Source organism: Mus pahari, chromosome 21, assembly GCF_900095145.1.
Source record: "Mus pahari chromosome 21, PAHARI_EIJ_v1.1, whole genome shotgun sequence".
NCBI lineage: Eukaryota > Metazoa > Chordata > Mammalia > Rodentia > Muridae > Mus > Mus pahari.
Window position 1 is genome coordinate 41,684,960 of NC_034610.1, and position 24,963 is coordinate 41,709,922.

The 24,963-nt window shown below is 39.7% G+C and overlaps 1 protein-coding gene across 6 annotated transcripts in view; it reads left to right on the plus strand.

Annotated features, from left to right (window-relative positions):
* Reps1 (RALBP1 associated Eps domain containing 1) overlaps nucleotides 1–24,963 on the plus strand; it is a 72,358-nt gene that overhangs the window by 23,804 nt on the left and 23,591 nt on the right. For 5 of the 6 annotated variants that reach the window (XM_021220996.2, XM_021220997.2, XM_021220994.2 and 2 more), the window contains exons 2-8: nucleotides 13,100–13,223; nucleotides 16,431–16,627; nucleotides 16,756–16,909; nucleotides 17,361–17,485; nucleotides 18,008–18,170; nucleotides 18,442–18,505; nucleotides 19,880–20,034. In XM_021220996.2, coding sequence (XP_021076655.1) covers nucleotides 13,100–13,223; nucleotides 16,431–16,627; nucleotides 16,756–16,909; nucleotides 17,361–17,485; nucleotides 18,008–18,170; nucleotides 18,442–18,505; nucleotides 19,880–20,034 — 982 coding nt within the window. The remainder of the gene's footprint in view (nucleotides 1–13,099; nucleotides 13,224–16,430; nucleotides 16,628–16,755; nucleotides 16,910–17,360; nucleotides 17,486–18,007; nucleotides 18,171–18,441; nucleotides 18,506–19,879; nucleotides 20,035–24,963) is intronic. The other variant, XM_029533005.1, reaches the window with a different exon arrangement.

Genomic DNA, 24,963 nt, shown 5'->3' on the forward strand with positions numbered 1-24,963 from the left:
GTCCTCCGACTCATGTTCCTGTGTGTGAGGAGAGAGTCATAGCAGGAGGAAGCACAGAAAGCACTGGAGTCCTGCCTGGCCTCAGGCTGGGAATCAAAGATCACTTGAATTGTGTCAGCAAAGCAATAAGTAGTTACAGGTTTCAGATAAGAGACACAGTAAAAGTGATATGAGGTACTTGCTCTAGTGTAAGCGGCAAGTATTTCAAAGGGTTGGCCTGGTTGTATTTGTACTTAGACTAGGTTTTTGGAGGGATTTGGCAATGAAGTTGGTTACCAGGAGGAATGCAAGTGTGATGGTAATGTCAGTAAGTCATGTTGGTTCTGGGCTTATTTTCTGGACTTCGATAAGTGTAAAGGGTTACTCACATATCAAATCTAAAATGTTGATTGTACAGAAGTTGGGGGTAGAATCCCAGTTACTAAGGTGGCTCGGGGAAAGGATATTGATCAATGGGCTTTAAGTTAGTTAGTTGTGAGAAGTTGTGGTATGCTAGCACACAGTAGAGTAACCATGGTGAACTTTAATGTACTACATTTTCCATAAAGCTACAAGAAATGTTTTGAACATTTTCACCTCAGAGAAATGACAAGCATTTGAGGAGATAGAAATATTTCGCTAGACTTCAATGTTGTATGATGCTTGTATTTATCAGAACACCCTGTTATGCCATTAGTATAAATACTTTCTGCTGGTATGGGGCTTGGGGTGTTTTTATTTTTGTTTCACATCAGCTACACATAAATAAGCCAGTGGTTTCCTTATGTCATCACTTGGGAAGCTAAGAGCAGATGATAGTGAGCTTAAGGCTGGCCTGGCTACATAGTGAGACCCTGTCTCATATGTACAGTAAGATAAGCTTAATTTTAAAGAAGTTACAGGGAAGAGAAGAATTGTGATGATGGGTAATGATGGAAAGATATAACTTTAGTAGGCAAATCCAGGTTAGAGTATGATCTTGTATGAGAGAAAAGTGAAATTGCAGAGGGAGGAATGATTAATGAATGGGAAGAGGAACTGGAGCCCGAGTGTGGGAGCCTTGAACCCTAGCCTTCGAGGCTTGTCTCTCACGATATGAGAGGACCTGGAGCTATACTGCAGAATGTTAGTTTGGCAGTCTGTGTAAGGGAGGAGAGAGACTACCACGGAGCTGATTTCAGCTCATGCGCTCTGTCATCTAAAAAGAGATTGACCTTGTTGGGAATTCCACATGCTGGGAATCTAAGTGGCTTTACCTATTCTCTGGAAGGAATCTCATTCTTTGTATAGTAAGTTAACAGTACCAGTACGGTGGCCCTTGAGGTCGTGATGTTGAGCTGAGACTTGCATGACAGGAACAAGGAGGAAAACCAAGCCTAAAGGGAAACCATGTTGGACGCAGCAAGTTCTGCAGGAACAGAGGCAGTTTTTTTGTTTTTGTTTTTGTTTTTTTGTTTTTTTGGGTTTTTTTGGTTTTTCGAGACAGGGACTCACACGGTGCACTGGCAGATGTGGCGATGTGGACTTGAGAAATTACTATCTTGGTTTCTCGCTAGCCATCTCAGTATTGAGTCGTCTTGCCAGATAAGATTTTATTGTAAAACTAATATATTATTCATTAATGCATCAGATGACAAGATTTTATGTAAGTTTATGTGCAGTGATTCATTGATAGCCTGATTATTTTTTCTGAGGATCTAGAATATTCGGCATCTGAAAATCTCTAGGACAATAAATAAATAATGTGTATATATGATTATCTTATATATACGTGATTATCTTACATAAAACTTCATCTTCTTTTCTCACCCTATTCTTACCTATTTGGTAAAGGCTATGAAATACTTTTTTTTTTTTTTTACCATTTTTCCAAAATGGAAACATAGAACAGACTAAACATACAGTTTTTTTAACATTTATTTATTTATTTATTTTTTAAAGATTTATTTATTATATTTAAGTACACTGTAGCTGACTTCAGACACTCCAGAAGAGGGCATCAGATCTTGTTACGGATGGTTGTGAGCCACCATGTGGTTGCTGGGATTTGAACTCTGGACCTTCGGAAGAACAGTCGGGTGCTCTTACCCACTGAGCCATCTCACCAGCCCTTAAGATTTATTTTTAATTTTAATCATGTGTATGTATGTGTGTCTGTGTGTGGCATGTATGCACATAAGTGCAGAAACCCACAGGGGAGTTGTATCCCTTGGAGCAGGAATTACAGACAGTTGTAAGCTACCCAGTATGGGTAATGAGAATTGAACTTGGTTTCTCAGGTCCTCTGCAAAGGCAGTACGGGCTTTTAACTGCTTAGCCATCTCTCTACCCTAAAACATTGATGTATTAATTATTTTTATTTCTCTGTTTGTCTGAATTAGTGTGTGCCACGGTATCTGTAGCACCCAGGCATTTAGAGAGCAGCCCTGGGGTGTCAGATAGCCTGGAGCCACAGTTACAGGCAGTAGTGTATCCCCAGACTTGGGTTCTGGGAACAAAACTCAGGTCCTTGGAAAAGTAGTGTGTACTTTTAACCACTGAACAATCTCTCCAATTCCCAGATACACATCTAAGTGCGCGTGTGTGTTCACACACACACACACACACACACACAGCATTATAGAGTAAAAATTCTTGAGTAGCAGCTATTCTCTGAATACCTGGACTCAGCAATTCACTACTATTCTCCCTTTGCCAGTTTCCCTTGTCTGTTCCTTGCTTGCAACCATAGGCATGGCTCTCAGTGGCTGCTCTAAACAAGGGCATCCACGTTGTTGGCAGCTCTATATTCTGGGTAGACTGTGAAATCACAGTCCTCCCACCTTAAACCTCTAAAGATCTGGGATGATAGGATTCTGGGAAATTTTTATGCCACCACACCTGACCCACCTCACGTTTAAAGCTACAATGGCTAGAAAAGGAAGATCCTCTTGATGCAGGATCTCAGTAGCTGTGTAGCCAAAAATGGCCTTGAGCTTCTGATCTGCCTGCATTGCCTCCCAGTAGTGGCATCACAGAGCAATGTGTTTGTTACACTGGGTTGTGTAATGAGGGAGGCTAGTGCAGCTTCAGGCACGGCAAGCAGGCATTCTGACCCAGTAGTGGCATTACAGAACAGTGTGTTTGTTACACTGGGTTGTGTAATGAGGGAAGATAGTGCAACTCCAGGCACAGCAAGCAGGCATTCCGACCCACTGGCTCCATCTCCACCTCTGTCAGGTCTCACCATGTTACACTTTTTCATAAAATTTTAATTTGGAGAGAGATGAATTAGCAGTTTTTCAGGTGTTCCTACCTCAGTATGGTAGGGAGTTTCTGTGTATTCTTCAGTCTGGGTTTTGAGTTTTGCTGCTCAATGATTCGGCTCACAGATAGCCCATACAGGAACTTGGACGTCTCTTTTCTCTTGGACTTTTCTTACCTCAGATAGGAAATACTTTGCAGCCAACATTTCAGTTCTTGACATTCCATGCACTCTTCCATTCTGAGGACAGGAATAGTGTTTTCCTGTACATGGCTGCTCCCCCATTAGTACAGTCCAACCTTGCACATGTAGACTGGTAGCAGAAAGGCATCCATTTGACTTTTGCTTTCCCCTTGGTTGGGCCCTCTGGCCTTTGGCAAGTTGGTCAGTGTGGTGCTCTTGTTTCTCTGTAGAGTTATCATAGGAGTTCCACTCTGGTATATTTCTTGATTTACTTTGTTATGAGTGTTTTGCCTGAATATGTACTTGTGTACCACGTCCACGCCTGGTGTTCAAGAAGGCCAGAAGAGAGGGTATCAGATCCTCTGGGACTGGAGTTGCAGGCAGTTGTGAGCCACCATGTGAGTGTTGGGAGTCAATCCTAGAACTACTAGAGGAGCAGCCAGTGCTGTTCATGGCTAAGCCATCTCCTCGGATCCACTACTTCGTTACTTTTAAGGATTGGATAGAATTTCTAGACCATTAGCACTAGCCTAGCATTGTGTGTGCTCAAGGCATGTTAGTCCCTCCCATCCTTGTATTTCTATGTATAGGCATAAAAATGCTCGGACGTTTTGCTTGGGGAACGATTTGGAGGATCATTATTAAAGAACTATTCTTTTGTGCAGTTTAAAGTTTCATAGACTACAAGGCACAGGATTACAACTAGAGACTGCTGATAAGGAAAAAAAAAAAAAAAGACAGCACCAAGAGAGGCCCGTTCTGTACAAAGAACAAAGCTAACGAACTCGGAACAGTGGTATTCCATTATGTGAGAGAAAAACATGCTGGTTTTTCTTAAAAGGCCTGTAACATATGGTTGTTATATCACAATGGTTTCAGTTGTGTTGCCTAAGCCACAAGTTCACAATACTTCGAAGAGAATGGAAGTATATTGCAAAAGACTTCACATCAAAAATTGTAGTAAAATCCACCTGGGGATATAGCTTGGTAATAAAGTATGTGCTTAGCATTCACAAAGCCCTGAGTTTAGTCTCTAAGTATACACATAGTTATAATAAACTACATGTTTGTTAGTGAGTAAACCCATGGGTTATCGGGGAAAATGTAGTTTTCAAGAATGAGTGTCTGAAGTACCAACTATATAGAGTTCACTATGACCAGAGTGGCAAATGACAAGTGATGATATTTATGTGTGAATACCGTTGAGTACAATCTCATTGATTGTCTACAGCAACCAACTGAGGTAGTACATTATCTTCCTTAGTTGACATTGCACACACGGATGCACCACCATGTCACATAACTCGGAGTACTGTGTGCGTGATAAAAGCGCCGTTCTGTCTCCACTCACCTTACAGAGCATTTATAACAGAAGTCAGTGCAGGTTGTCTAAGGGGTGATGCTTTATTCTTTCACACTTACTTATTTGGTATAAATGTGTGTGTCACACACACACACACACGCCATGACACACAGAGATCAGAGGATCCCTTGGATTTAATACAGAATATCAGGCCTGGCAGCCACTGCCTTTATGGCTGGATTGGGCTGCCTTACCCTTTTTTGAAGCCAGCGTTGATTTGGATCTCTTCTCTCCACACAGTCAGTATTCTGTGCTGCTTAGAAAGATGTTATTATCAACCAGCATTTTTAGCACTAATATTCAACTGTCATAAATATGTGTGTATGGATATGACTGTCCCTCAGCCTTTGTGTGACGTTCAGCTTGCAGAGATTAGTTCTCCGTCTCACCTTGTCTTCACCCATCTTGCTAGCCAGTGTTCAGCTGGCTTTCTCCTGTTTATTTAGTTTCACACTCCAACTTACAGAATGGGACTGCCTACATTTAGCATGGGTTTTCCCACTCAGCCTAATCTGGGTAACCTCTCAAAGATGGGCCCAGAGGCGTGTCTCTTCTGTGACTGTAGACTCATTGACACTCAGCATTAATCATTGCAGAAGGATGAATTGGTGTAAAAAGGCTCTTGAGTTATGTATGACAGAGCCACACACTGTGACCATATATGTGTAAAAACATTTTTACTTATTTGTGCATTTATATATATAGAGAAAATAATGGAAGAATATATGACCAGAATGGACAGTTGCGCTGTTTTTTTTTTTCCTTAGAAGCTTTGAATTTCGTAGCTTTGATTTATTTCCCCATGATCATGTAAATTTTACAGTGTTTAAAAAAAAAATAAAGCTTAAAGGTGTAGCTATCAGTGGTGTATCGACAACCACTGCCTGCTTTTGGATTTCCCATTAGAGTTTGATGTCTAAGGAAGGGATCTGAGTATGACTATCCTAAGAGGAATTTCAAGTGTTTCTTGTGGTCAGGTAACCAGACACTGGAGGAAGAAGAAACTGCCCACAAATTTGAGTGATTAGTATTTGGATAAAATTTACCCTAGAGAAGAAAGTGTAAGAATGAGACTTCTTTCAATGATCTTGAATTACTAAATAGCAAAAATTGGAAGTCATGAGTGATTCTGTAGGAAATGGTCAAGTAAAATAAATAAAAAGCTTAAAATAAAAAACCCAACATATATGTATGCACACACGCACTCTCATAAGCAGCTGAAGCATTTATGTGTTTAGTCTGCAGTTATAGGTGAATGCTAGCTTTATAGAACACCTGATCCTAATTAGTTAAACTACTACAGAGTTTGGAGAAAGAACAAGGAGTAAGGCTTGCTAGTTTAGTTTAGTTTAGTTAGTAGAATATACGAGTTGAAAAACCAAACACATTACATTATTTTAAGAGTAAAATTTTATAAATATTATTTGTAATGGTAATAAAGGGAATTCATTTCAAGAATCAAAGTATAGTTCCATATTAGGACATTTGATAATTCACAATAGAAGAGAAAAAAATCTTAAGTTTCTTCCCAAAATACACATAAGATAATTATTTATATTTTTAAGAAGAGTGAAGCTGGTTCAGTAGCATAAACCGCTGTGGCAAGTTGTTGGCCAGACCCTGGGAAGACCAGTAGCAGCAATGGTCATGTGCAAGCTTGGCACAAGTTCCTGCCTTCCTGAGGAAAGCCTCATGATTCTGACCAATTATTCTAGGAAGGCAACAACAGCCCAGGAGGGTTTGCCTAACCCTGTTATGGTTAAGTCTTGCCAAGATAAATGATTAGAAGAGTGTGGTTAGACTGTATAAGGGTTCCAGAATATGTGCTACTTGGCGTTTCCAGTTACTGCAGAAATGGTCATTTTTCAATAAACAGGTAACGTTTTAGGACAGAGGACTTGCTTTTCATTTCAAAAACAAATTGTAGTTTAGTGAGACATATTTTTCAGTATGGCAAACCAAAAGCTAGAAGACAGAAGAAATGATAAATTATTTAAAAATGATGACATTCTATGAGCAAGAGAACTGTTCTGAAAGTCTAACTGGGAAACTGCCTATGTGATATGTAGTGGCTCCTGCCCAGAGTGTCCAGCCTCCTCCACTGATGCCCCATCTTCTTTCCCAACCACACCCTCAGCCCTGCTCTTAAATTAGCCATTCTTTCTGTTCCTGTTGGAATCTCAGCAGTTTGAGTGAGACATAATTTGGTGCTAAGTAAATGTCATTGAATGAATTAATCCCACAACAGTTTGGAGGTCAATAACTTTAATATAATAAAACTTACTGAAATAATAGTGAAGACTGTTGGAAATCAGGAAAGGATGTTAGGAAGTAGCTTGTAATTGTAACTAACAATCGTAAATTTTAATACATAGAAATCAAAAACATCCGTGGATTTTGGCTTTTTAAAAATAAAAAATACTTTTGTTGAGAATGTTATACAATATATTTAGATCTTTAACTCCCAACTCTCCCTTTAACTTATTCCAAATCCAAAACCACCTTGTCTACCCATTAATAAGCCATCAATTACAATTTATGCTTCCATTTACTTCGGCATCCATCCGGGGCCATCCAGTGAATGGCACATGACAACCTGATAGACCCACGTCTGCCTCATCCAGAAACCACCAGCTGCCATAGGCCTCAGTTAGAGTGAGGCTCATGGAACCCTTGCTGCTCCATGTTAGGATGTACGTGGGATTGTGTGACGGTGGAGTGGGTCCTGGTTCTTACTGCCCTCTTCTGTGTTGATGCCTGAGCCTTAGGAAGGAGCTGTGATACATAGATGCTATTTGTGTCTGAGCACCTCACTTATTCCCTCCATTGGGAGTTGTGTCATTAGGACCCCTGAGGTCTGAGAGCTGCACCACTCTGCAGGTAGAATGATAGGATTCAGAGGGCAGTTGAACACTGAATGTTAGCAGAGTGCTAGTGACAGACACATCCTTTAGGGCCTGTGAGCGGCCAAGCATGGCTTCTAGCGCAGATTTCCAGGAGCAGGCATGTATTTTCTCCTGTTGAGGGGCATTAAATACAATCAAAAAGCAGTTGCTTACCCTTGTAATACATAGCATTTATGACACTGTTGCACCTAGAGTCATCTCTTACCACTCTGGTCATTACTGCAACTCACAGGATTCACACTGAGGAAGAGTGTTGATGAATTTCCACCTCCACATCCTACCACCATCCTGCATAGCACCTTCCAGTACCGTGAGAGTTAGCCAAGAAGGAAACTTCCTGTCAGCACCCTGTGTGGCTTAATATCTCTATGTGTCCTGTGACCAGTGTATGTGGAGTTTTCAGCAATAGGGCTTACCATCACATTCTGGGACAACCAGGAACAATAGCCTCTATTGGTTTTTGTTTTTTGTTTTTTGGTGGGGGGTTGGAGGGAGCAGTCTTGGGGATGCATCTTACCACCAGGTTCAGCAGAGGTAAACAACACATGATAGATACTGAGCTTTTTATTAGCCAACCTATGGCTTCTAGAATGAGTATAAACCCCTTTGTAAACTCTTTCAAATGGAGCAAAAAATATATGAAGCTGATTAAATAGTAAATGTCCATAGGGCTTTTCCAGATATCCTAGCATTATTTACTCTTCCTCCTCTGCCCTTCTCTCTCCTCCCCCTGCATAAATAAACCTCCTTCCCCATTACTCCTTTCTTGTTTCATTTGTCTGTGTTCTGCTATGCCCCTCCCTTAAGACCCTGACTTTCTTGAGCTCTCTCCTGATTGCTAACAGCCCTTGGCAGCTTCTCTCTAAGCGAGCAAACAAACGACTGATCTTTTTTAGGTCTTTCTTTCATCTGACACTAACTAGAATATTTTAGATGATTTGTTTTATAAACAAAAGTATCTAAGATATGTAATGATTCCCGGAGAGGCATTAGGTGGTCAGAAATGGGAGTGAATTAGAGCAGTAATTACAGGAAAAATGTGGCTTTCCTTTGTTAATTCTGCATTTTCCCTCATAGTTTTATAGTGATTTCATCCGCTGCTTTACATTTTCTTTGTCCATTTACATTTCCTCAGGAGTGTGTGCCCCTTAGTGGCAGAACTAAGAATTTCTTCCAGTGTTAATGACGCAACAAACAGAACTTTTTTTAAATTTCATGCAGACAAATAGTTGCTGCTGTGCTATTACTTACCCATCAATAGTTCTTTTTGAAGTTCTGTGAGTACTCCCTTCAGACAGTAGCACAACATCTCAACTCTATCTTACCTTCATTTGGATGTTTCAGGTAACAGAAACTGATTAATCAGGTAGGAGTTTGGGCTAGTGTGTGACAGGCCACTCGGACAGTCTTACCATCAGGTCTTTCACTAGCTTGGTTAAAGGTACACTAAGATATTTTATATTATCTAAGGCTCTTGTGAAAGGTAGTTTACCTGACTTCTTTCTGTCCATTTATTTATATAAAGTAGGACTACTGATTTTTTTTTTTTTTTTTGAGTTGATTTTGAATCCAGCCACTTGATGAAGGTGTTTTTCAGCTGTAGGAGTTCTCTGGTAGAATTTGGGGCTGGGAGATATATGCATGAAAGGGTGTTAGATTTTGTCAAAGGCTTTTTCAGCATCTAATGAGATGATCATAATAGATTTTTGTATATTGAACCATCCCTGCATCCCTGGGATAAAACCTACTTGATCATGGTGGATGATGTTTTTTATTTATTCCTGGATTTAGTTTATGAGTATTTTATTGAGTATTTTTGCACCAATGTTCATAAGAGAAATCTGTCTGAAATTCTTTCTTTACTGAAAATTTTTGTGGTTTAGGTATCAGGGTGACTGTGGCCTCATAAAAAGAGTTTGGCAGTGTTCTTTCTGTTTCTATATTGTGGAATAGTTTGAAGAGTATTGGTACTAGCTCTTCTTTGAAAGTCTTGTAAAATTCTGCCTTAAAACCATCTGGCCCCTAGGCTTTTATTTGGTTGGGAGACTTTTAATGGCTGACTACTTCTATTTCCTTAAGGATTATAGAACTGTTTAGATAGTTTACCTTATCTTGATTTAACTTTGGTAAGTGGTATTTGTCTTGACAATCACCCATTTCATTTATATTTTCCAATTTTGTGAAATGCAGGCTTTTGAAGTAATACCCAATGAATTTTTTTTTTAATTTCCTCCGTTTCTGTTGTTATGTCTCCCTTTTCATTTCTGGTTTTGTTAATTTGGATACTGCCTCTATGCCTTTGGTTAGTTTGGGGAAGGGTTTGTTCATCTTGTTGATTTTTCTCAAAGAACCAGCTCTTGGTTTAATTGATTCTTTGAATTGTTTGGTCTCTTTGTTTCTGTTTGGTTGATTTCAGCCGTAAGATTGACTATTTCCTGCTGTCTTCTCATCTTGGGTACGTTTGCTTCTTTTTGTTCCAGAGCCTTTAGGCGTGCTTTTAAATTGCTGATATATAAACTTTCTACTTTCTTTATGGAGGTATTTAGTGCTAATAACGTTCCTTTTAGCACTACTTTCATTGTGTCCCATAAATTTGGGGGTGTTGTACCTTCATTTTCATTGAATTCTAGAAAGTCTTTAATTTCTTTCTTTACTTCTTTCCTGGTGTAAGTGGGCTTTCTGTTGTTGAAGTTCAGGTTTTACCCATGATCTCATGAGATACAAGGGGTTGTTTCAATCTTCTTTGTGACCAATTATATGGTCAGTTTTGGAGAAGTTCTGGGAGGTGCTGAGAAGTGTTTGGGTCAAAAGTTCCTTAGATATCTATGAGGTCCATTTGGTTCATAACTTCTGTTAGTTTCACTTTGTCTTCTGTTTTGATGACCCATCCACTGGTGAGAGTAGGGTGTTGAAATCCTCCACTATTATTATATGATGTTTGATAAGTGATCTAAACTTTAGTAATGTTTCTTTTACAGATGTGGGTGCTCTCGTATTTGAGGCATAGCTATTCAGAATTGAGACATCATCTTGGTGAATTTATTCCTTTGATGAGTATGAAATATTCTTCCCATCTTTTTTGACTACTTTTGCTTGAAAGTATATTTTATTAGACATTAGAATGGCTATTCCAGCTTGTTTCTTGGGTCCATTTGCTGGAAAACCTTTTTCCTGCCCTTTACTATGAGGTAGTGTCTATCTTTGTTGCTGAGGTGTGGTTTGTGTATGCAGCAGAATGATGGATCTGATTTATGTCTCAAGTTTCTTAGCCTGTGTCATTTTATTGGTGAGTTGATTCCATCAATGTTGAGAGATAGTAATGTCCAGTGATTATTAGTTCCTATTATTTTGATGGTTGTGGCTCGTTCACTCTCACTCTCTCTCTCTCTCTCTCTCTCTCTCTCTCTCTCTCTCTCTCTCTGTGTGTGTGTGTGTGTGTGTGTGTGTGTGTATGTGTGTGTTTCTCTTGTTGGTGTGTGTGTGTGTGTGATAAATTTCTTGTGTTTTCTTGGGTGTAGTTACCCTCCTTGTTAGAGTTTTCGCTCTAGTATCTCCATAGAACTAGATTAGTGGAAAGATATTGTTTAAATTTGGTTTTGTCACAGAATGTCTTGGTTTCTCCATATATGGTAATTGAAAGTTTTTCTGGGTATAGTAATCTGGGCTGACATCTATGGTCTTAGGGTCTGTAAGACATCTGTCTAGAACCATGTGGCCTTGAGAGTCTGTATTGAGAATTCAGGTGTAATTCTGATAGTTCCTCCTTTATATGTTACTTGGCTTTTTTCCCCTTGCAGCTTTTAATATTCTTTCTTTGTTCTGTATATTTAGTGTTTTGAGTATTTTGTGGCAGGAGAATTTTCTTTCCTGGTTCAGTCAATTTGGTATGCTATAAGCTGCTTACATGTTTATAGCCATCTCTTTCTTTAGGTTAGGGACATTTTCGTCTATGATTTTGTTAAAGATATTTTGTGGGCCTTTGAACTGGAAATCTTCCTCTTCTATCTCTATTCTTGGGTTTACTTTCTTCATGGTGTCCAGAATCTCATGGATATTTTGTGTTAGAAATTTTTTTAGATTTGATGCTTTCTTTGACCAATGTTATCAATTTCTTCTGTTTTCTGAGATTCTCTCTTCTATCTCTAGTATTCTGTTGGTGATGCTTGAGCCTGTAGCTCCTGTTCTCTTTCCTAGGTTTTCCATCTCCAGGGTTGCCCTCTTTTGTGTTTTATTGCTTCAATTTCCATTTTCAGGTCTTGAATAGTTTCATTTGTTTCCTTTACCTGTTTGATTGTATTTTCCTGTGTTTCTTTGACGGATTTATTTTCTCTTTAAAGGCCTCTATCTTCATAAGATGAGACTTAGGTCATAGCCTAGCTCTTCAGGTGTGTTAGGGTATCCAGGGTTTGCTGTTGGAGGAAAGCTGGGTTCTGATGGTACCTATATGGTACTGGCTTTTGTGGATTGTGTTCTTGTACTTGTCTTGAGCCATGTGGTTGTCCCTGGGTTTGGCTGGCCTAGTAGTCCCTGGCAGTAGCAGGCCTCTGGGACTGGTTTACCCTGGTGGCAGCAGGCCTCCTGGGAGTCAGGCAGAACTGTGGCTCGGGAGTGGAGTGCAGATCCATGATCGTAGGTAGAGGTTTGGCCCAGAAGATGGAACACAGAAAACAGAAAGGATGGCACAGACCTCAGGGCTACTGGCCTTGCAGGGCCAGAGGGCAGGTTGGGAATTGTGGTGATGTAGGTATCTTACCTGGTTGTCTCTGCTGGGAGCAGGTCTCCCAGGAGTTGTCAGCTGGGGAGTAAGGTGCAGATCTGCCATTGTGGGTAGAGGTGTGGACTGAAAGATGGAGCTCAGAAAGGACAGGGCCAACCTGAGGGCTGCTGAGATTGCTGGGAACCTGGCAGGCTGGGTGTCCTCAGTGGGAGCAGGCCTCCCAGGAGGCAGGCAAAGCTGGGAAGTGGATCCATGGAGCGCCATGGTGGTAGGTCGGGTGTTGATGGGGAGATCCCTACTTCATCTTCTTGAGACATCATTTCATCTCCTAATTCGAAATTCTCTATACCATTGTAGAGATAGTAGTGGGATGACTGCAGTGGCTAATGTGGATCCTGGAGCACTTTCGTGTGGTTTGATGTTAGTATTGACTTTCTTGCCCTGCCTTCCCGGCGCTGGGGTTAGAGGTTTGTACCACCTACACCCAGCTCTGGGAAAACTATAACTGTAATACAAGTATGCACATCTTTTGACTTAATTGTTATGATTGGTGCCTATTGTTTTTAAATATGAACATGAAACTTGAGGGAATTGGTTGTTACTTGAGATAATATATCAGATTATTAGAAGCAAACAGGATAGTTACTTACTGTTGGACAAAGAATTTTTGCCATAAATCTTAATGTAAATGCTGTATTCTCTTGTAGATCATGGAGCTTTGTGGTGCAACAAGACTTGGTTATTTTGGAAGAAGTCAGTTCTACATTGCTTTGAAGCTTGTAGCTGTCGCCCAGTCTGGTTTTCCATTAAGAGTGGAAAGTATAAACACTGGTAAATATGTAATACATAACTAACTAAAATGATAATATTCTTCTAATTACAAATGAAGCCAAATTCAATGTGTTTATTAGTTTTTCTGATATTATAGTGACCTTTGTGACTTTGAAGTGTCATGACTTATTATTAACATGTGAAAATATTAGAAAAACATATCTATATATCTGTTATGATGAAGAATATGCTTAACATACTAATGTATGTCATGCTTTTAAAATTTTAGTTTTATGTATTTTATTGTATGAATGTTTGGACTATATGTATGCACCACGAGTGTGCCTGGGGCCTGTAGCAATCTGAAGAGGGCATTGGATCCCCTGGAACTGGAGTCAAGGTCAGTTGTGAGCCACCATTTGGTGCTGGGAAGCAAACCAAGGTCCTCTGAGAAAGCAGCAAGTGTCCAAACCGTATTCCAGACTCTTCCATTTTCTAGCTGCCTCACTGATGCGTATTTATGGTAATAGTAAAACAACTGTTCACTAAATAATATTCTCCTTATATAGCTTCTTTATTATTTTATACTTTGGGGTGTGTGTGAGTGTGTGTGTGTGTGTGTGTGTGTGTGTGTGTGTGTGTGTGAATATAGGGCCTTACCCATGCAAGTCAAGTGTGTTCCATAACCTTATTTTGTTTTGAGACAGGGTCTCACCAAGTTGCCCAGGCTGACCTGAGCTCATTCTGTAGCTGAGGCCGGCCTTTAGTTTGCTGCTCTTCTGTCTCAGCATCCCAAGCAGATGGCATTATAGGACTGAGCCACCCAGCCTCTTTTCTTATTTTATATTTGCTGATGTTTTGTTTAAGAAAACTCCACTTTAATTCAGAAAACATTAACAAAGCTCTGGTTAGAGAGTTGGCAAGAAGGCTTATTAGCCAGTAAAAGTGTTTATAACCGGTTGTAGAAATATCTAAAAACTAGCTTGGGGTTTCTAGCCCACCTTTTGTTATTGAGTTCCCAGATGAAAGACACACAGCCTTTGTATTGACAGTAAGTCCTAAACAGCACAATAGTTGGACAGCTGCCTACTGTCCTCCATGCTGTTAGAATCTACTTTACTCTCCATAACCCCGAGGTGTTACTATTCACTATGTTCCATCGGGGCTGCTCTTAATTCCAATTGGGCATCCCTTAGGACCTCACTCTTTTGACCCTTAACCCATGGCAGCTTCTTCCTCCTCTATTGCACCTTCTTCCAAATGATTCTCCTCTCTCCCCAAACCTGTGAAACCTAAATCTCTCCTTTGATCCTTCTGCCCAGCTATTGGCTGTTAGCATCTTTATTCACCAATCAGAATTAACTTGGGGGCAGGGCCATAGGGGCAATGTGCAGACTCCAGGTCTTGGGGGCCTACACTTAGCATTACAATAGAGAGTAAAAGACAAAACCTCCACAACCTGCTTGAAACCACTGGGCCTGGACCTGGACAGTAGAAGGAAGGAACAGACTCCACGAAGTGCCCTTTGACCTTTACTTGTGTGTGGTGCTCAAGTTGTGTAGACACAGATGGGCGGGGAGAATGAATATTAAAGCAATATTAGCAGACTAAAACCTCATTTGCCCACCTTACAATGTTTGCCTTAAAGAATTCACTTTTTTCTGTTATTAGAGGCTCGCTGATGTAAAGGAAAACGAACATTCTAAAAGGAGAGATGCCTAAGTGTAGTTTTATACTTTCCATGGAGAAAGGGGAAAAGAAAATGCATGAATATCTATAATATTCAGATATTTTAGTCAGTCTTGCTGTGTAGGGTAGGCTGGCCCCAAACTTGAGCCCTGGAACTCCTGTATGCTGATGTTATAGGTGTTTACTAACAGGCCTGACAAAATGGATATAGTTTAAAATATTAGCTTAGCTTCCTGTCACCTGGAAGTTTTCACCATGGTCCTCAGGCTTATTCTGCTATGTTCTTGTATTGAAAGCATAAATTCTTTTCAGAGAACTTCGGATTCTTCACATACATACTAGATATGTCTATAACATATATAACAGTCTTATTCTTTCCGATGAGACCAGAGAGAAGCAGAGAGTCATGCCTGAGAAGCGTATGTCTTTACTCCTAATATTCAGGTGGAGGCAGACAGATTGCTATGAGTTTAAGACAAGCCTGGTCTAGCAAGTTCCAGGCTAGCCAAGACTCCTTAGTGAACTGAAATGAAAGCGAAATGAAATGAGTTGGGCTGATGGTAATTATGTTGGCCAAAAGTATTCTTTGCTCTGAAAATGATTCTGTAGTTGTATTGTTCTAGAGGAGTATGGTTAGCCTTTAGACACAGCATCAGTTTTTTATCCTCTATTCAAAATTTGATGGAGAATATTGGCAGTAAGAGAGTGATGAGCCAGACTGAAATGGGTAATAGAATGCCATGTGCTCAGCTGGGTATGATGGTGGGCACCCAAGAATTTTAATCTACATTATGCTAGTCTCAAAGTTAGGGGGCTCAGCTATTCCTCAGTCAGGTCTATGAATCTTACTGAAAACACCTAGCACAAGCAGCCTGCACTCAAACTCTTCTTCTCTAGCCACCTCAGACCCTAGGTTCTTTGTAAGTAGTAACTTTGCAGGACTTGATGTTGTTCTTACACTCATGCACACAGTGCTCACACATAGACATTGTACATAGCTCTTGCTTGCCACCCCTCAAAGAACAGTTTTGTTTTATCACGTCTTTCTAGGTAAGCTTCTTTCCACAATGTTCCAAAAAATAAAATGATCTAAATTTAGTAGTGATAGGCATTTCTAATATCTAATTCACCTCTTATTTAACCTCTTCATATGGGCACCTTTTTAATTTTAAATTAATACAGGTTGAGAATTCAAATATCTTTTTGTTTGTTTGTTTTTCAAGATTGTGTTTTTATGTGTAGCCCTGGCTATCCTGGAACTCACTCTGTAGACCAGGCTGGCCTCGAACTCAGAAATTTGCCTGCCTCTGCCTCCCAAGTGCTGGGAGTAAAGGCATTGTGCCACCACTGCCTGGTGGAAAATTCAATATCTTGAGTACCAACATTATGCTCAAAAGGTTTAGATCTTCTCAGATTTGTTTTTTGTTCCTTGTTATTGTTGTTTTATTAGGGATGTCAGCTTGTAAAGTCCATACCAATATTCCAGATTTTTTATAAACTCTGAAGTTTGAAACAGTGTTGTTTCCAAGTATTTCAGGTAAGAAATACTGACCATGTAACTCTTTTTGGGGTTCACAGTAAAGGATCTCCCTCTTCCACGATTTGTTGCTTCAAAGAATGAACAAGAATCTCGCCTTACAGCCTCCTATTCTTCAGATTCTGAAAACCAGGGCTCGTACTCGGGTGTGATCCCCCCTCCTCCTGGCAGAGGCCAAGTCAAGAAGGGGCCTGGAAGCCATGATGCGGTTCAGCCTCGTCCATCAGCAGATCAGCAGGTAGTCACATGCATGTGAATGTCATCAGAGACATGTCCTGAGACAGGTTTACTTACAAACACTTGTTGATATTTGATAACTCAAATGTCACCTGAAAATGAAATCTGTAAAGACCACTTTCCCCCTAGGAACCTGCGTCTCCAGTAGTTTCACCCCAGCAGTCCCCGCCGACTTCTCCACACACATGGAGGAAGCACAGCCGCCATCCCAGTGGGGGGAGTAGTGAGAGACCTCTTGCAGGACCGGGGCCGCTCTGGTCTCCTTTTGGTGATGCACAAGCAGGTATTTGGAGATTCTTTAGAAATACCATGTTTTTAACTTTGTAAATTAAAGGAAACTCGTAATATTTCCCTCAGAATTATTCCCAAGTCACTGCTTGCTATAAATTGAGTTAATGGAAGAGATTCAGTGATAAAGTTTATAGGTAGACACATAGCTTTGGAAAGTAGCAGTTGTATTTGTGATGCTTAGGCAAAAGTTTATGAATGCCAGATCCCCCGATGGTATAATTATTTTCTGCAATATTGGATATTGAGAAGGAAAGCACAACATGACTGAAACGCTTACAATGAAATATTTTCAGTTGAACAGAAAGCAGTTTCTTTCTTTAAAATAAGAGATCAGAAGGAAACTGACTCTGTGTACGTGACAGTGCACTGCAATCGCAAGGCACACATGGTGACTTCTTGTCTCTTCAAATGTGAGTTAGTGTGCTCCTGCATTCTCCTTTCAGGCTCTTCTGCTGGCGATGCGGTGTGGTCTGGGCAGTCCCCCCCTCCACCTCAAGAAAACTGGGTCAGTTTTGCAGATACTCCACCAACCAGTACTCTTTTAACCATGCATCCTGCTTCTGTCCAGGTGTGACATTTTATTGGAATTGCATTTTTGTTTGCTTCATTCTAAGTATCACTGCAATCATTGTTTTTATATTTTGCTGTTGCAGATTTTACACATGCAGGTTCACTCTTACTAAAAAGAAAATCGGAACTCTGCTCTGTGGTGTTTCTAAGGGTCTGTTACCCACAGGATGCTCTGCTATGTTTTAGCTGATTTTATTTCTGTTTCTAATTCCCTAGTGAAGTTTTAAAAGATTTCTACATCTGGGAATATGTTTGCTTGGCTTTCTTAGCACATTTTTTCATAACTTTCTGTTGCTTACATAATTGCTATCATTATACATATAATGTTTGTTTATCTACTCACCATGCAAAAACATATCCAATAACCTGACCATAACAGTATGTGGTTTGCTGACAACTTATTACCTTTTAAGTATCCTCAAAAAGGTAAAGTTTACTTTCAAGGAAAAGTAACCTAGCAACCTTGGTCCGTGTAAGCGTATAGATAGAAACTGTACTGAGGAAAACTGTTTCATTGCAGGACCAGACAACAGTACGAACTGTAGCCTCAGCTACAACTGCCAATGAAATTCGTAGGCAATCCAGTAGTTATGATGATCCCTGGAAAATAACAGATGAACAGAGACAGTATTATGTAAATCAGTTTAAAACCATTCAGCCTGATCTAAACGGATTTATTCCAGGTGAGTCATTGAAAACAGAAGTTCTTCTAGATGGGCTAGGACAAAGTCTCAATTTCATTATTGACAAGTAGACATGTTCTGTTGATCCTAGATTTTAGTTATTGCTCACATTATTTGTCTAAAAGGACTTTACAGTCACTGGGAAATAGAACATAACTTTTTTTTAATATTATATATAATGTTATATTTCCCAGCCTAAGACAATATTACCTCCTATTCTTGGATCTGTGTGTTCAGAATAACATTAAACAAAACTGTTTTAATATTTCAGGATCTGCAGCTAAAGAGTTTTTTACAAAATCAAAACTTCCTATTCTTGAACTTTCTCATATTTGGTAAGTGTGATATATCATTAGTTGGTTCATGTTGGTTGTTTCAAACAAATTTCTGGCATTTTAAAACTCGGACTGGACTTGACCTCTGTAGCGCTGGTGGAGAACCCAGTACATCTGAGGACAGTGAGCCTCTCTTTCTAGGAAAGAAATAGCTGAAACTAGGTAGAGAAAGTCTAGGGAGCTAAAGCTAAGCTGTGTTTGTTGGCTTCCTCCTGTTGCTATGCACTGCATGAAGAAGGTGGTCACTTTGCCTGTGTCGGTTTCTCCTAGTTCTCATCAAGCTTATATGCAGCTAGAAAAGTAAAACAATGCTTAGCTCTCGTGTTATACGTAGAGTAAGACTCTCAAGATAGCTGCCACATAATTGGAATTCGTCCTTAGAACACAAATTATAACCCTAAGTTACTTTTCAGGAGGTGGAGATGGGAAGGTTGTGAGTTTAAGACCAGCCTGGTTATGATAACATATTCTGTGCTGCAATTCTTGGAGTTGTTTAAATGTGTCAGAGCTAATAAAAAGCAGTTAAATTTTTTGATCTTATTTTTTAAAAAAAAGAAAAGAGCAGCCTGGTCTATGTAGCCCAAAAATAAAACACACACACACACACACACACACTCTCTCTCTCCCACTCCCACTCCCACACATGGCTTCGGTGTAGATGACAAGGCATACACGGCTGCGGTGTAGGTGATAAGGCATACACGGGCATGGCTTCAGTGTAGGTGACAAAGCACACATGGCTGTGGTGTAGGTGACAAGGCACACACAGCTGCAGTGTAGGTGACAAGTACACACGGCTGCGGTGTAGGTGACAAGGCACACACGGCTGCAGTGTAGGTGACAAGTACACACGGCTGCGGTGTAGGTAACAAGGCACACATGGCTGCGGTGTAGGTGATAAGGCACACACAGCTGCGGTATAGGTGACAAGGACAGTGGGGCAGGGGCTGTGCTTTCCTATTAAACTTTAGCCAGGCTGTTTTCTTAAAGTATAAAAAAACTGGTGAACTTTGACAATAAATCCAGAATTTTCAATAAGTTCCCTAATTTTACTTTACATATTTAAACTAAATAAGCTCTATTAATAAAATGCATCAAAATTAAAGGTAATATTTTGATGACTTTAATTTTGGAGGCTAGTTTTCCTGTCAAAATGTACAATGTGGAAAGGCTCATGGGCTCTCAGATGTCTGTCACACTGATTCTTTGTTACCATTTTGACATACTTGCTTTGTTACACCTCTTTGCACATGTGCAATTTTTAAAATTAATGTTTTTTTTTTTAATTTTCTTGTGAGAGAAATATTTTGTCTTCTTTTTTGATAAATCAAGGGCTCTAAAGCAAAATGTGGTGATAATGAGTTTGTCTTCCAGGGAACTCTCAGACTTTGATAAAGATGGCGCGTTGACACTGGATGAGTTTTGTGCTGCTTTTCATCTGGTTGTTGCTAGAAAAAATGGCTATGACCTACCAGAAAAGCTCCCTGAGAGCCTGATGCCCAAGCTGATAGACTTGGAGGATTCAGCAGGTAAGATTTGTAGCCACTGAGAGCTGATTGTGTGCTTCAGTGACGTGATACTTCATTCTCACAAGGAAGTCAACATAGGTGGTAAAATAGTAGCTTAAAGCATTTTAATAAGAGCACAGATTTGACCAAGCACAGAGATGCACACCTTTAACCCTACCACTTGGGAGGCAAAGGCAAGCACATCTCTGAGTTTGAGGCCAGACTGGTCTACAGAGCAAATTCTAGACTGGACAGGGCTTTGTACTGAAACTGTTTCATAGATAGATAGATGGATAGGTGGATAGGTGGATGGGTAGATAGATAGATAGATAGATAGATAGATAGATAGATAGATAGATAGATAGATTAGGTAGATTAGGTAGGTAGATAGATAGATAGATAGATAGATAGATAGATAGATAGATAGATAGATAGATAAAAGTGCACAGATTTGTTGTTGGGCTAAGTTGGATAGACACTGAATTTGGATTAAGTATTCAAACTTTAATAGTGGTGCTTACGGCTGGGAATGGTATGTCACACTTGGAATGCCAGCACCTGGAAGGCTGAGGCAGGATGATTTCTGAAAGTGCCCAGCCTGGGTTCTAGCATTAGACCTCGTCTTGAGTTAAGATACGGAGAGAAAACAGGAAAGCTTTCCTCGTTCCCGAGGGGCCTGCGTCAGACTTGGAGAGAATGTTCTCAATGTTACTTGCTATTTTACTGTTTCTAAATGCATGTATATTGTCTAAAGTAGGTTATGGTGTCAGTCATAAATGTTTTCTATTTAATATGTCTTAGTATGTTTAGGGGAATAATCTGGTTCATTATTAGATTTTTATAATTTTTTTGATGACTAAACAAATCTGGAAATTTTGAATTTGATTTTAGATAATACTATTATGTGTGATAATATGATCTATATTTACTGGTAGCTCTCTGTAAAAAGAAAGAGATTATAACTGTTGAGTATATGTATGTTTTTCTTAAACTCGAAGTGACTAAAAGGCAGTGGGTTGTTACACTCCCAGTGAGCCTAATTCTAAAGCTGCCATGATCCTCCATGCTCTTGTCCAAACTTTCCTTCAGATGTGGTAATGAGAGATTATACTTTAAGGGGGAATTATGGCAGAATTTAGCTCTTAAGTAGCCATTTCTCTGTAAGATTGCATTTGGTCTCCTAAGAACGTGCAGTCTGTCTGTCTTCTCACGACCTAAGACAGCGGGAAGTTACCCAGAAGCAGTTACATGGCCACTTTCCTCCAGAGTGCTGTTTCCTTGAGCACGTTCTCTGCCCAGGCACCGCTAATTCCGTTAGAGTTTTAGGGCGGGTTTTTCTCTTTGTATGAAGAGTGCGTGAGTGGTCTGGGTGGGATTGCATTGGATCTGTGCATCGCCTTTGCTAGGATGGCCATCCCCGTGATGTCAGTTCTACCAGTCCGTGAGTACAAGATGTCTTTCTCGGTCTCTTTCCTCAGAAAGGAAGATTGTACTAGAGAGGGCCTTCCGCTCTTTGGTTAGCTTTATTCCAAGATGTTTTGTTGTCTTGGAGGCTGTTTGAAGTGGGTGAATGTGCATGACCTCTTTCTCAGAGTTTCTTGTTGATGTATATAGAAAGACTACTGATTTTACTGAGTGAATTTTGTATCCTGATCCTTTGCTAAAGTTGTTGCTTGTTTCTACAAGTTTTTCTGGTGGATTTTTAGGATCTTTGATGAAGATCATCTGCAGATAATTTGAGGAGTTATTGTCCTATTTGTATTCCTTTAATTTCTTTCTCTCGCCTTACTGTTTCAGCTAGTACTTCCAGAACTACATTGGAAAGGAGATGATACAGTCAATGACCCTGTCTTATTCCTTATTGTAATGGGGTTGCTTCAGGTTGCTCTCCATTTAGGATAATGTTGGCTGTGGATTTCTCATGCATAGCCTTCATTATGTTGAGGTGTGTTTCCTCTAGTCCTACTTTCCATAAAACTTCTATTATGAAAATTACTAGGTTTTTGTCAAAGGCCTTTTCTGTATCTATTGAGAGGACCATGTGATTGTTTTTGTCGGTAAGTCTATGGTTTGCTGTATTTGTTGACATATTTATATTGAACCAACCCTGTGTTTCCACAATAAAGCCACCTTAATAGTGGTAGTTAGTACAGAGACTTATTTTGATTACACAGCTAGAATTTTACATAAATTTTTGGGATTATTTGCTACATCTGTGCCTCTCAAAGTAGACTAGAAGTTCCTTGTTGGTTATATGTCAGTACCTTGCAAGTCATTAATTGAATATGTAAGTCAGTGTTCATATTTTTGAAGTGACTATGTTTCAGAGCAAATGGATTTCACTATATTGACTGCACATCACTCTGCTTGAAATGCCAAAAGAGAGGAAGGGATGACCCCATCTCTTTCCTTCTCCACTCCTATTGCTGCACGCAGTAAAGCTAGGTGTGTATTTCTGTCTGTCGTTCTCAGGTACAGTGTAAAGCCGCTGGACTCTGCCTAGGAATTCCAGTGTGAATATACTTTAAAGGGAGGAGAAGACACTGCTCTTTTCATGATTAGACCACTAAAAATCCATGTACATTCATACTTGAGGCACGTTGCTCAAATTAAACATTGTTAATATTTCTTTTGTATTCACCCAGAATGTTTAACACAGTGGCCTACATACAGAGAAATCAGTTTGTACACAAATCTAGTCATGCTATACATCCCCCGTGTTTTCTCTTATAATATAGACAAATACCTTGGCACTTCATGTCATACAGAGATGTACCTTAACCAATTCTCTGTTGATAAATTTTTATATTTCTTTTCAGTTTGCCTTTAAAACAACATTGCAGTGAACATGCCTAGACATTTATCTCTGTTTTTAAAATTTATTATTGGGGAATGGTGAGATGGCTCATCGGTTAAGAGCACTGACTGCTCTTCCAAAGGTCCTGAGATCAATTCCCAGCAACCACATGGTGGCTCACAACCATCCATAACAAAATCTGATGCCCTCTTCTGGAGTGACTGAAGACAGCTACAGTGTACTTACATATAATAGATAGATAGATAGATAGATAGATAGATAGATAGATAGATAGATAGATAGATAATTTAAAAAAAAAAAAGAAAATTTATTATTAAAATGCCATCAGTTATTTTGAACAACTCTGATGCTGTCAGGGGCAGAGCAGAACCTTTAGGAGGGAGGCAGGTTTACAGTGTTCCCCTAGAACACTGTGTCAAGAAAGAGTAAAATTACACCCCTGCCTCTGGAAGGGACTGGAAGCCTGACCTTTGTGGGTGGGTAGGATGCTCTGCACTGAGTCTTTACAGGGAGGGACCAGAGTTGAAGGAGATGCTGTTCATTTCCAGAGCTTGTCAGGCACTTGTTGATTTCTGGTCTTTTGTTAACTGCATTTGTTGTTTTGTGAAAGAAGTGGGAAAAAAATCCAGGAGCATTCTGGCCAGTTTATCCCAGCAGGGAATTTAAGTTTCCTAGGACAGCAACTTTTAGCTTTCTAATCTTAAAACCTTCATATAGTCTCAAAATGTTATGGACTCAGAACCTTTATGTATGTGAATTAAATAAGACCTACTTAATAACAATTTTTCCTTTGTTCCTTCCCTAGTACCCATGTTTTAAAATTTTATATATATATATATATATATATATATATATATATATATATATATATACATATATATATACACACACACACATACGCACTCATGCGCGCACAACTATAAGCTCTTTACATGTGGTATAAGTGTTCTTAGGAAGATATTCTCTAAAATATGACATGTATGAGAAAGGTGGCATTGTTTTACTTTTCACAGTTTCTGTTGTAACTGCTGACAGTGGACACCAGCTAGCTTGTCAGACTGGTCAGTAATAAATTAGATGGGTTTATTTACTATTTAAGGTAAGTTGGGAGCCATAGAAAGCCAAACCCCACAAACCAAATTCAGTGTGTTGCTTGACTGAGTACATAACCAAGAATGGTGTGGTGTTTGTTCCTTTGTTTGATTTTTAATGACACTGGGGATCAAGCCTGGGTCTTTTTACATCCTAGGCCTAGGCAAGTATTCCACTACTGAGGGGAGTTTGTATCTTTGTTTGACTTGGTTTCATTTTTAAAGGCAGAGTCTCCTATATCCCAGGCCTCAAGTTTGCTGTGTAGTCAAAGATTAATTTTTAGCTTACGATGACCCTGCATCCTACCTGACTACCGAGATTGTAGACATGCAGCCCCATGCCTAGTTGGTTTATGCAGTGCTAGGAGGTGAGTCTAGAGCTTCTAGCAAAGACTCTTAAAAGCTGCTCATGGCCTCAGTCACCAGAGTATTCTTATCATGAAAAAATCAGAAGACAGGTATTTTATTACACATGAAGTTCAGATTTAGTGGTCATCAATAAAACTGAATTGGGTCAAATAGCCAGCCTCATTTTCTTGCCTGAGGCGGCCACTGTACTGCAGTGGGAGTAGCTACAATAAGGGCCTACAGAGTTCCAGATATTTACTGTCTGTCATTTTTGAACAAATAAAGATTGACAATTCCTGAAGTACACAAAGATCTAGTCTCAGTAGTAAACAGAAAGACTACTGTGTAGTATGTTCAGGTATTGTAGATATTCTTTGGTATCACATTAAAACCCAGATGTGATTGCTAAAAAGTCAGTTGCAGTCTGGAAACTGAAAGAGTGTGTTTGTGTGTGTGTGCACGCGTGCATCTTAACATTACAAACAATTTATTTGTCTTGTATTTGAGTAAACCTTTATGTGTATGTGTTTTTTGTATCACAATATGATAGTTACTTGTAACAGCCCAAGTCATTGAATTAGACAGATCTTTCAGATGTTGTCAGGAGAGCATATATGTCAGATGTTGGGTATCTGCTGTGTCAGGGGAGCATTTATGTCAGATATTGAGGTATCCACTGTGTCAGGAGAGCAT